The 12,923-nt window shown below is 46.7% G+C and overlaps 1 protein-coding gene across 1 annotated transcript in view; it reads left to right on the top strand.

The window, feature by feature from the left end:
* Positions 1 to 8,297, top strand: part of slc38a5b (solute carrier family 38 member 5b) — an 18,344-nt gene extending 10,047 nt beyond the window's left edge. Inside the window, exons 9-16 of the mRNA XM_030381234.1 lie at positions 94 to 152; positions 467 to 583; positions 2,061 to 2,140; positions 2,444 to 2,544; positions 3,050 to 3,174; positions 3,984 to 4,128; positions 4,982 to 5,085; positions 6,261 to 8,297. Coding sequence (XP_030237094.1) covers positions 94 to 152; positions 467 to 583; positions 2,061 to 2,140; positions 2,444 to 2,544; positions 3,050 to 3,174; positions 3,984 to 4,128; positions 4,982 to 5,085; positions 6,261 to 6,365 — 836 coding nt within the window. The 3' untranslated portion in view covers positions 6,366 to 8,297. The remainder of the gene's footprint in view (positions 1 to 93; positions 153 to 466; positions 584 to 2,060; positions 2,141 to 2,443; positions 2,545 to 3,049; positions 3,175 to 3,983; positions 4,129 to 4,981; positions 5,086 to 6,260) is intronic.
* Positions 8,298 to 12,923: the final 4,626 nt, after the last annotated feature.

Here is a 12,923-nt window from a genome sequence, read left to right on the forward strand (position 1 = left end):
TTTCTCCTGAGATCAATAAACTGTGTCAATCAATGTCTGAAGCGTACTGATTGGCCGGAGGATTGACCTGGATTATATGATGTCATTTTACAGGTTACCTGGGTTACACCAGTGGATTCTCCCTCACCTGTATGGTCTTCTTCCTCTCCTCGGTGAGGTATTATTATGGGATGCTATCATTCTGTATAGTCTGGTAATGGAGGGTGGGCTTGGGTTTGATCTCCGAACGTCCATGTGTGTGCGTGTGCGTGTGTGTGTGTGTGTGTGTGTGTGTGTGTGTGTGCCCCAATGTCCGCAGCCCAACATGTCGGCCTTCAAGAGCAACATCCACTCACACATAACCTGCTCCTTAACTACATGTATCCACAAATCCCCTGATAGGAAATCCTTACCTACATCTCTCTCTCTCTGTCTCTCACTCTAATATCTCTCTCTGTTCAAACCTCTCTCACCCTCTGTCTTACAGGTCATCTACAAGAGGTTTAACATCCCCTGCCCGCTGGAAGCTTTCGGTAACTTCTCCGCCAACGCCACCATCCCTGAGGACACCTGCACCGCCAAGCTGTTCACCGTCAACAGAGAGGTCAGATCACAGGAGAAACATCCCAGCCCAATCCCCACAAACCCACACAAACTGTCCACTTTGAGGATTTCTGGGGGACTTAGCACAATGCAGTGGTAGAATCAGGGGGCTCCCAAACAGTTGGGATTTAGGAGGGTATAGTGGTTAGGGCGTTGGACTCCATTTTATAAATTCGCAAGTATGTCCTGCCTCACTGATATTTGATAAATGCAGAATATACTATCATGGTTCACTATTGAAGTAACCTATTTGCATATTTTTTGTGTTTGTCTGACGCTAGTCACATTCGAGTCGTCCGTACATGACAAGCGTCCTTTAACCTAACCCTAACTCTGACCCTATTTAACACGCGTCCTTTAACAGGCAGCATTGAGGGTCTCTAACGGAAAGCCCTAGATGTCAAAAACTGGACATTTGAAAGGGTAATGCCTCTGGCCGCATATGGTCACAAGCTATTTGTGGGTTGGTGGGGGGGCGTCCGTCATTGAACTGTCCAGCCCACCCACCCATAGGTATCTATTACTCCCAGCCAGCTGCCTGGTTTAAAGCTGCAGTACAGTTTAGAGGGCTAGCTGCCTGGTTTAAAGCTGCAGTACAGTTTAGAGGGCCAGCTGCCTGGTTTAAAGCTGCAGTACAGTTTAGAGGGCCAGCTGCCTGGTTTAAAGCTGCAGTACAGTTTAGAGGGCCAGCTGCCTGGTTTAAAGCTGCAGTACAGTTTAGAGGGCCAGCTGCCTGGTTTAAAGCTGCAGTACAGTTTAGGGGGCTAGCTGCCTGGTTTAAAGCTGCAGTACAGTTTAGAGGGCCAGCTGCCTGGTTTAAAGCTGCAGTACAGTTTAGAGGGCCAGCTGCCTGGTTTAAAGCTGCAGTACAGTTTAGAGGGCCAGCTGCCTGGTTTAAAGCTGCAGTACAGTTTAGAGGGCTAGCTGCCTGGTTTAAAGCTGCAGTACAGTTTAGAGGGCTAGCTGCCTGGTTTAAAGCTGCACTACAGTTTAGAGGGCTAGCTGCCTGGTTTAAAGCTGCACTACAGTTTCGAGGGCTAGCTGCCTGGTTTAAAGCTGCACTACAGTTTAGAGGGCTAGCTGCCTGGTTTAAAGCTGCACTACAGTTTAGAGGGCTAGCTGCCTGGTTTAAAGCTGCACTACAGTTTCGAGGGCTAGCTGCCTGGTTTAAAGCTGCACTACAGTTTAGAGGGCTAGCTGCCTGGTTTAAAGCTGCACTACAGTTTAGAGGGCTAGCTGCCTGGTTTAAAGCTGCACTACAGTTTAGAGGGCTAGCTGCCTGGTTTAAAGCTGCACTACAGTTTAGAGGGCTAGCTGCCTGGTTTAAAGCTGCACTACAGTTTAGAGGGCTCCAGGGGCCTGGTTTAAAGCTGCAGTACAGTTTAGCTCCATTTGCTTGCGTATGATAGACTCCCCCCCCCTGAATGCTGGCCAGTTTCTTTCTGCAATGACCACGTTGCTGTTTGTGATTGTTTCAGACGGCGTATGCCATTCCCATCTTGGCGTTTGCCTTCGTGTGCCACCCTGAGGTGCTGCCCATTTACACCGAGCTACGCAAGTAAGACGTGGAATAACCCTAACCCTAACCCTAAAGCCAGGACGGGAGAGACGTCTCCATTCAGATGTGCTCTTCAAGAGACATTGTGAATGCATATACATTAGTGTATATGATAGGAACAGTTATATCAATAATATAATTACAGATAAATATGAATGCAAATATTATTGCTATTATTGTTATAAATGATAATCACATATCATATTTTCATGTTCAATATTTTTCTATTCCATCTATTCCATGATATCCGTATCAATCCGTATTTGAGAACGAGTGTCTGTTTGTGTGTTCTCCGACCTGAAGCCCTACCAAGAGGAGGATGCAGGGGATCGCCAACGTGTCCATCCTGGGCATGTTTGTGATGTACCTCCTCACTGCCATCTTCGGTTACCTCACCTTCTACGGTACCAACTGCTATATGATGCAGACACTATTTTATCACCATTAAATTTATATATTTTCTTTATGTAGCTCTGCTTCTGTATATGTATGTAATTTGAGTTTTCTGTGTGTATCTGGGTACATGTGTGTGTGTTTACGTGTGTGTGCATGTGCTTGTGTACATGTGTGTGTGTGTGTGCCCATGCGTGTGTGCTTGGGTGCGTTTGTGCGCACGTGTGTACGTCTGTTCGTGTGTGTGTGTGCGTGTGTGTGTGTATGCGTGAGTCTGTGTGTGTTGGTTCGTGTGTATGTGCGTGTGTGTGTGTGTGTGTGTTTGTGTGTGGGTCTGTGTATGTGTACGTGTGTTTGTGTGTGTGCGCGCGCGCGCGCGCGCGTTTGTGTGTGTGTGTGTTTGTGTGTGTGTGCGTGTGCGTGCGTGTTCGTGTGTGTGTGTGTGTGCGTTTGTGTGTGTGTGTGTGTGTGTGTGTGTGTGTGCGTGTGAGTGTGTGTGTGTGTGTGTGTCCACAGTCAACACGGAGTCGGAGCTCCTCCACACCTACAGTAAGGTGGACCCTCTGGACACGCTGATCCTGTGTGTGCGAGTGGCCGTCCTGGTGGCAGTCACCCTGACGGTGCCCGTGGTGCTGTTCCCTGTAAGGACACGCACACACACACACACACACACGCACACATATGCACTCACTCAGTCCCTCTGGCAACATGATTGGTCAAAACAACTATGAAGCGAAAGAAAGAGTAAGTCCTATCCCCCAGATCTGAGGTTACCCTAACCTTAGCTAACCCTAACCCTAGCCTCTTCCCTCAGGCGTTGGATGTGAGGTTAGGGTTAGGGTTAGGGACCCTCTAACCCTAGAGTCTGTGGGACTGTTACCAGACTGCAGGGGGACCACAAACAGCGGTCCCACAATCATCGCTTCTTATTGGTCCAAATTGGTACCCAGTTCTGTCACTTGACTCCATAGGGCTAATCGAATAGTTTGATTGAGCAAGCAAAGTAAAAGATAAACCAGTACTGGCAGAATACCGTTTTGGTTCTGCTGTTGATATTCAAGTACATGTTTGAGGCAGAAATGTTTGCTTATGTGCAGATCTGTTTAATAATTCAGAAGCTTAAACTTTTCACAAACTTCCATATAGTTAGAACCCCATATTTGAACAAACAGGTAGAAACTCTAAATAAAAAACCTACATCGACACAAAGTTATGATCACAAAATGAAACGCACACATGTTCCCTTTCGACCGAACACACTCCTACATTACTCAAGCCTTGCTGATTAACATGATCTGGGTGTGTGTTTGTGTGTGTGTGTGCCTTTGCTCTTGTGTGTGTGTGCGTGTGCTCTTGTGTGTGTGTGTTTGTGTGCGTGTCCTTGTTTGTGTGTGTTGTGCTCTTGTGTGTGCGTGTGCTCTTGTGTGTGTGTATGTGTTTGTGTGTCCAGATCCGACGGGCCCTGCTCCAGCTGCTGTTCCCTGAGAAGCCGTTCCACTGGGCGCGTCACGTGGCCATCGCCGTGTGTCTCCTCTTCTGCGTCAACCTGCTGGTCATCCTGGTCCCCAACATCCGCGACATCTTCGGCATCATCGGTACGGCGTAACCCTAACCCTAACCCATCCCTACGGGACTCGCTGTGGCAGAAGGGCAGGGGGAACCCATGTCACACTGTAAGGAGAGCGAGGCAGACACAGGAACAAACCCAAGCCACCAGAAAGAAGTAGCAAAGTAGACATTCCTTATGGGGGACCACACATTTCACGTTCACATTTTCTAAGGGTACCGCTTCATATGTGTGGTTAATCCTTTAGCCATTAGTCCGGGTCAGAACCAGGAGGTCAATGGTCGAGGTCTGTGTTTGATGGTTGATTCTTATCAGTACTCTTATAGTATTATATATATAGTATATTTGAGGATAGCTGAGATATAAGAAAGAACATGTATTGCTCATATGGGGATATTGCATTCTCAGCATTTAAGATACTGCAGTTCATGAAAGAATGTATGATGTATATTGTGCACGTTATAACATGCACATAATAATAATAATGGATTGAATTTATATAGCGCTTTTCTAGACACTCAAAAACGCTTTACAATGAAGGGGGGACCTCACAAACCCCCACCAGTGTGTAGCCCCCACTGGGGTGATGCACGGCAGCCAATCTGCGCCAGAACGCTCACCACACACCAGCTTGAGGTGGAGAGTGAGGGAATTAATGAGTCAGCCAATTATACAGGAGGCTGATTAGGGGGCCAGATTGAATGAGCCTGGTTGGGCCAGGACACCGGGGAAGCCCCTACTCTTTGATAAGTGCCCTGGGATCTTTTATGACCTCAGTGAGTCAGGACCTCGGTTTTACGTCTCCTCCGAAGGACGGCGCCTTCCACAGCACAGTGTCCCCGTCACTGCACCTAATAAACTGTTTCTATACTCTCATCCAGGAGCCACCACCGCCCCCTGTCTGATCTTCATCCTCCCAGGGCTCTTCTACATTCGCATCGTGCCCATAGAGCAGGAGCCCATGTCGTCCAGACCAAAGATCCAGGTACATCTAATGAGCCCCCCCCCCCCCACACACTTTGATCCCAACACTTTCCTGAAATGAAAGAGTTTTCTGAGATTTTGGTGAAATAAAATACTGGCGCCAAACATTGCAATCCAGCACCTTGTCGTGATGGGTCGAAATACCTTGGATCCGTTTCTGGATTCCTTTGGTTACTCTGAATTTTGACCCTAACCCTAACATCTGTAGGGTTAGAGTTAGGGTCTGTAGGGTCTGTAGGTTAGGGTTAGGGTCTGTAGGGTCTGTAGGTTAGGTTGAGGCTAACCCTAACGTCTGCGGGTTAGGGTCTGTAGGTTCTCTAGGTTAGGGTTAGTAGGGTCTGTAGGTTCTCTAGGTTAGGGTCTGTAGGTTAGGGTTAGGGTCTGTAGGTTCTCTAGGTTAGGGTCTGTAGGTTAGGGTTAGTAGGGTCTGTAGGTTAGGGTTAGGGTCTGTAGGTTAGGGTTAGGGTCTGTAGGTTAGGGTTAGTAGGGTCTGTGGGTTAGGGTTAGGGTCTGTAGGTCAGGGTTAGTAGGGTCTGTAGGTTAGGGTCTGTAGGTTAGGGTTAGTAGGGTCTGTAGGTTTGGGTTAGGGTCTGTGGGTTAGGGTTAGTAGGGTCTGTAGGTTAGGGTTAGGGTCTGTAGGTTAGGGTCTGTAGGTTCTCTAGGTTAGGGTTAGTAGGGTCTGTAGGTTAGGGTTAGGGTCTGTAGGTTAGGGTTAGTAGGGTCTGTAGGTTTGGGTTAGGGTCTGTGGGTTAGGGTTAGGGTCTGTAGGTTAGGGTTAGTAGGGTCTGTAGGTTAGGGTTAGGGTCTGTAGGTTAGGGTTAGGGTCTGTAGGTTAGGGTTAGTAGGGTCTGTAGGTTAGGGTTAGTAGGGTCTGTAGGTTAGGGTCTGTAGGTTAGGGTTAGTAGGGTCTGTAGGTTAGGGTTAGGGTCTGTAGGTTAGGGTTAGTAGGGTCTGTAGGTTAGGGTTAGGGTCTGTAGGTTAGGGTTAGTAGGGTCTGTGGGTTAGGGTTAGTAGGGTCTGTAGGTTAGGGTTAGTAGGGTCTGTAGGCTAGGGTTAAGGTCTGTAGGTTAGGGTTAGTAGGGTCTGTAGGTTAGGGTTAGGGTCTGTAGGTTAGGGTTAGTAGGGTCTGTAGGTTTGGGTTAGGCTAACCCCAACCTCTTTGTCCGCCTCCCTCAGGCTGCGTGCTTCACTGCGCTGGGCTTCGTCTTCATGGTCATGAGTCTGACGTTCATCGGGATCGACTGGATGTCTGGGGAGAAGCGGAGCGCCGGCGGCCATTAAGCGGCCCCTCCCCGTGGGGAGTGGCCCGACACTACCAGCCAATAGCAGGACAGCGCACGTCGCCCGTCGCCCTCCACCTAGATGCAATCTGCTGCCGTTTGAAGGCTAGCCCCACCGCGCTGGAGTTTAGATTTGTTGTTATATTTTGGTAAGACAATCCCCCCCCCCCCCCCCAGCCACTTGTTTTTTCCTGATTCATTTAGTTGTCACCGCTGAAGCCAGGGTTAGGGAGTCCAGGAGGCTCCCCCTGGTGTGGGGCGCGCTGCGGATAAGATGAGTTACTACCTCTACATTGTACTAAGGAATCACGGCCACGCTGCCTGCTAAAGACAAACCAAAGTAAGCTGGCTCCCTAGACTAGAGTTAGGACAGAGGGAAGCACAGACGGTTAACGTTGGACGCTGTCTCCAATGCAGAGGAGTTGGATTCGGTTAAAAAACAATTCAAACGATTGCAGGGAGGAATATGCTCAAGAAGAATTTAAGTTCAAATTGCATTTCGCATTTGGTCATTATTATGACTGTTACCAAAGGAGAACTAGTATACTTTATTTTAAGTTTATATAACTTTAATTGGGGGCTTATTGGTCCTTCATTTTTTTTATATCAACAATGAAAAGAAAATCATCATGGTTTTTATGAGTTTTTGTTATATAATATAACATCGCTTGAAAACAGCATATGTCTATTTTGAATGTCGATACGATTTTATCATGTTAAATTAAATGTTAGGCCAAACAGCGAAAGCCTTCAAATCCACAGGTCACATTTAGTGCCAATATGTGACGTATAAAACTGTATCAAACAGTAAATTACTTTAAACCTACATCTCTACTTGTTTTGCACCGTGATTAGGCAGAGCATAATAAACAACTTGTGAAACTCTGATAATTAAAGGTTATACAGTGTTAAAATGCTTATTAAATCATTCTGTGTTCAGAAATGGCTCAGGTGAGAGTAAACAGCTCCTCTAGATAAACTAATTAGCTCATTGAAGGTATCATCATACTTTTGAGGTCAACTAACAACACACTGTGTTTACTGGTGTGGATCAGTATTGGTGACATACAAAGGTCTAATCCATCCCTTCATTGTTAAAATGGTCAATATCACAGGATTTGATCACAGTGAATAGTAGGGATTTTCAGTTGAGTTCCCCATTTGTTTACATCACATGAAACTATAAACTATTAAACTATTGTGTGCCAAACTATTTTCTACAAAGTAATCCAATGAATTGTAGTTTCTTCAAAACTAGTTTCAGAAACGTTTTGTTTTGGATTTTTGCTTCCTATACATGATTTGCCTTGTATGCATGTGCTTGAAGACATGTTGACACATTTAGTCTGATGTTCATTGAATGTAAACCGTGACCCGGCTGATACAGGCTGCTAACTCAGTTGGAGGCGCTAAAGGAATGCAGCAGGAAAAGGAGACCGAAGGTGGGCAGCTCTACCGTGCTGCCGGGTCTTTCATCACATGGAGGGTTCCCAGGTCACCCCGAGAACCACATTATGAAGGGTGAAAACTTTACTAAATGTTGAACCCTTTACGAAGGCGGGAATAGCATTATGAAAGTCTGGCACCTTTTATAAAGGGTTAAACCCTTTATGAAAGGGTGATTTCCTTTATGAAGGGGTAAACCCTTTATGAAGGAGTGGATAATAAAGAAAAAGGGTTGCATCATTTATAAAGGGCTGAATGCCAATCTAAGAAGGTTAACCTTTTATATAGGGTTGAATTTCATATTAAAGGAGTAGGGGTGAAAAGCGTGAAAAGGGGATGCCCTTTATGAAGGGGATATACCTGTTGTGAACAGGAGTGATTTTGACATAATTGTCTATTGCTAAGATTTATAGCACGGCATGCATAATATGTATCATTGACTTGGTGCTTCTTTTTCATAATAAAATACATTTATGAGTAACATGAAGATATTGACTTCATTGCAACTTATTTGGTTTCTTCTTTCCTCTGTTGATGGTTGAATTAAGGAACATCTAGCCCTCGCTGTCCCAGAAACCCCTCTGGTAGTTTGTTGTAACGTTCCACAGACCGCCTCTCACAGACCTGTTTTGCAGGGAGAACACGACACGGGCCGGGAGATCAGCACGCCTCAGCTCAGTAGTGAAGGTGCGGTGTAGCCCAGGTTAGGGTACAGGTCGGTTCAGTATGCAAAGGTGCGGCACGGTTCGCGTTTCCACCACCAAAGGGGGGCGTGATCCGGAAAGAGCCATATTGAGCCATACTTGTCTTGCAGTACTCCTCCGTTGGGCTACTGAGGCCCCGTCCACACGAAGCCGAAATCTAACCCTAACCGTTACGGTTTCGATCTATCCGGTTTCGCAGTATCTCCGTAAAGACGGAGTCAAGCGAAACCGGGTAGATCTGTAGAAACGCTGTAGTACACATTCCAGGCCCATAAGGGGCGCTGCTTCTGCTACAGAAATCCTTGTTGTTGTGAGTTCTGAGACTCCGCGGGCTTAACAGTCATTGGCTAGAGGATCGAAGGGGGGGGCGATGACGTCATGGTTTACGGTTTCAGGCGGTTTCAGGCGTTCACACGAATCCAAAACGAAACCGGGTAGATTTGAAACCACCTCCGAGGGTGGTTTCAGAAGTTTGCGGTTTCGGTCAGCGGATTCGCCGGCTTCGTGTGGACGGAAAGCCGAACAGTACAAGACCTTTGCGGTTTCGCCATGAAATCGGCTTCGTGTGGACGGGGCCTGAGACCCCTGAAAGGGTGCAGGCAATTTCAAGCTACACACGCTGTTCGTTGATTGGTCGACAGAATCGTCCCTTCCTTGTGACAGGGAGATAATAAGAACATGCACAGTACCCGCGAGGTATTGTAAACGGCGAAAGCTTCGTTTATTGATGACGGACGTCCTACATTGTACGTCCTACATTGTTTCTCTTTGTTTGTCGCATTGTTCTTTATCCTTGGATTTAGTAGCAGGCTACACTAATAGCATATTAATCACAAAGCAATAGCCTACTTACAACGTTCTACATGTTGTCATGCAAGAACAAGAGTGCGTCCACAGTGGCTGGTTTCAGAGCGGACCTCCTGCTCTATCGTTCGGCCAGCTGCGCTGCACACCGCTCGCTGCTGCTTGCTGGAATGCAGAGGACGGATCTTGCCAGCCTGGCTAGTTTTGGGTACACCAATCCATTGACTTTCCACCATTTCAGTAGCTCCCTGTCGTCATCCATGGCATGCCTCTGTGAAATGTACATGGCCACTTCATCCACGACGGCAGCTGGTTCGTTATCATCTGCAAAGTCTGGCTCTCTCCTGGGCCTCGCTGATGGTCGTTCAAAGCCAGTATTGCCAGCCGCTGCAGCATCTTCCTCCACAGACAAGAGTAGGGTGCGAACGTGGGCATGTACTTCAGATATATCTACAGGGGACATCATCCTCAGTTTATTGAAGTTGGGCGAGAGGAAAAGAGCAACCTTGTGCGTCATGTTCACCTGGATTTTTTGCACTAAATACTCGGCATGTCTCTGGCGCACAAAGGCTTGCTGAGGAGAGTCGTGGGAGAGGGCTGCCAATGTCTCTTCAGATTCTCAAACCAGAGGCTGACCAGGTTTGTGGTTGCATATTTGTCGCCTCCAACTCTCTCTGGGCATTATAGAATGGCTCCAAAAAGGTGACCAGAAAGCTCAATGCATCAGGATCAATATTCTCGATGTGTGCAATCTCACCACGGGTCTCCAGCTTCTCTCGTAGCTCTGGGTATATGTCTTGCACTGACTTGAGCGTGAGATAAACTGTGCTAAATCGTGTCTCCCCCATCTGTAGCACCGTCTTTGACAATTCCGCAAACAGGCCAGATTGTTTTAATTATCTGACTAGTCCTTTGGCAGCCGATATAGTCTCACCTATCATGCGCGCTGTTGGCAAGTGCGTCGGGTCGGGTCGGGTTCGGGCTCGGGCAGAGAATCTGAACTCTACATTGTTGCCCTAAGGTGGGTTTTAATCAGTTTTGAAGCTGAGAAGCTTCTCTCGCAAGAAGCACTGCTGACTGGTGTAACAACAGAAATCGTACAAAGTCGAAATAGCTCATGGAAGGTTCCAGAAACACAACAATTCAAGGAGAGTAGACCGTAGGTCCATTCCACTTTTCTCTCTACTAACAAGAAGCCGCTTGGTTTGATTAACCTCATGTTTGAGGTCCTCTAAATGGGACTCAAAGGTCTGAGCAAAGGCTAGAGGCTCCTCATTCAAGAATGTTGTACTCTTTGGGTTGAGAGACTGGACCCCTTGCATTATCTCACAATTCTTATTGGAAAAATGCCTCTGCAGCTCTGCTGTGAGACAGTCAAGCACCTGATAAAAGATAGCTCTTTGGAAGCTCTCACAATCACTTTGGTCACCATTTCTCTTTCCTACAGTGCTCATCATTAATGAGTCATGAAGACACATTACAGGAAATCTTGAGCTTGTTTTAGACTGTCTTTTACACATTGTTTGTAAACTTATTTTGCAGTGCCCTACAATCTCTTCAACCTCTTCCCATAGTTCTCCAAAGGAACCCTCACTTCTGTATTCCTGTTATGTGTCTGTAAGGGCACCTACTAGATCCACAGCCCTTGCTAGGTCAAAAGAGCTGGATTGGAGCATGTCCGAAAGACATTTGGCATCACCAAGCACCTTACAAAAGGTAACCAAAAGCCCTATGCAGTGTAAATCTATCTGAGGAAGAAGGCCCTTTGCCTCCCCTGATCTATCGCCCCTGTTCCAAGTGCGATATCCTGTCGCAGTCTCAGAACTGCTGGAAGCCTGTCCCTCAGATTACGGCATGCCATATATCTGCATGCCCACCTTACATCCATAAGTCTCTGTAGTTCCCTGGGCTGCTGCTGTGGATACAGCTCTTTCTGAACTGCAAGCCACTTGAGATGAACGTACGAGCCAGATACAAAGTTATAAAGCTTCTGCAGGAGAGCAAAAAAGTGAACTGCCTCAGGCACTGATTGTACAGCATTGACAAGAACCAAATTTGAACAATGTGCATTACAGTGCACATAAAATACAAAACTTGCAGTGTTTTTAATCCGCGCAGACACACCACAAGGCTTTCCGCTCATGACGGATGCACCGTGATAGCCTTGCCCCACAAGATTATTTTTGTAGTCCAGACCATGTTTTCCAAGGCAATCAATTATCATTTTTGTGAGAGCTGCTGCATCTAAGCTTTCAGCTGACTGAAAGTGTAAAAAACTTTTGTGGATGGCCCCATTGTAATAGTACCTCACAACTACAGACATTTGTACTTTTTTCTTTAAATCTTTGGTTTCATCTGCAATTACACTAAAAACCTCATTTTCTTTTTCTTCCCTTATTATTTCACTTCGTACCATCTCAGCTAAGCCCTCAAGAACTTCGTTCTGGATTTGGTGGCTTGTGTACTTAGCATTGCCACATGCGTTCATCCTTTTCTCTATGAGAGGGTCATGCTTTGCTATTTCTTCTAAAATTGTCAAAAAATTACCCCTGTTGTGAGAGTCATCAGACTCTAGATGACCTCTCTGCGCTATATTTTGAGTGGCAGTTAATAGGAGCACATCTGCAATTGTTTTAATGTAAGTACAGTTTTCATCCACTTTCTTTTTCCGGACCTCATTTATGACGTCAATGGCCTTTTTATGCTGACGTACACGTACCGGTGGGACGGGTTTGTACGAGGCTGGGAGGGAATGATCACAGTATACCTACTACAATAAAATAGACTACACCACTGATCAGGCAGTAATACAGTACGTTCAGTTCACGTTCACCCAAAATATGAACGAGTTCATGAACTATCGTTCAATGAACGCGTTCAGACACAACACTGGACAGGTTTGTGAATGCCCGTAGCTAGCCAGCCAATGTGAAGCAGGCAGGAGCGATTCGAAATGAGCCAAATACCCGAGACCAGGGTTCGAGTTAGGTGGGAAGTAGTGGGAGCTCGCTCCCATAGAGAGAGGTCTGGCACCCATGAAAGCAGAAAACTCAAATATCTGTTGGGTCTCTGAATATACAGCAGCATAATATTGTAATTACAAATGAGGCTATCTTCCCTTCCACATGCAGAGTAATATTGACGTTAAGTGGGATAATAGAATGCCGGTCATTATCGGGAAAATAAGCCCATACAGGGCGAACCGGACACCGACGCAAAACGGAGGTTACTTGATTCGACCTGAAGGGGCTTATTTTCGATAATGAAAAAATAACTTCACAGGGTGTCTTTTTACAATTTATTTTTGAACAAGCAAAGTGTTGATCAGCAGAGAAATAGTTTGCCAAAGACGTTGACCTCGCTTAGCAACCAAGTACGGTGGTGTTGTTGTGAAGGGCCCATGCAAGTGAACAGAGCGTCGTGTCATAATAGCCCATATTTACGTCCTATATTCCCCCACCCCCCCCCCCCCCCCCCGTCAACAACTCAGCGCAAGGCCGGTATGGTCTCCCCCCCCCCCCGTCGTCGTCGTCGTCAACAACTGAGTGCAAGGCCGGCAAGGTCTTCCCTCCCCCCCCCCGTCAACAACTTTAAGACACCCCCAC

This window comes from Gadus morhua, chromosome 16, assembly GCF_902167405.1.
Source record: "Gadus morhua chromosome 16, gadMor3.0, whole genome shotgun sequence".
NCBI classification, from domain to species: domain Eukaryota; kingdom Metazoa; phylum Chordata; class Actinopteri; order Gadiformes; family Gadidae; genus Gadus; species Gadus morhua.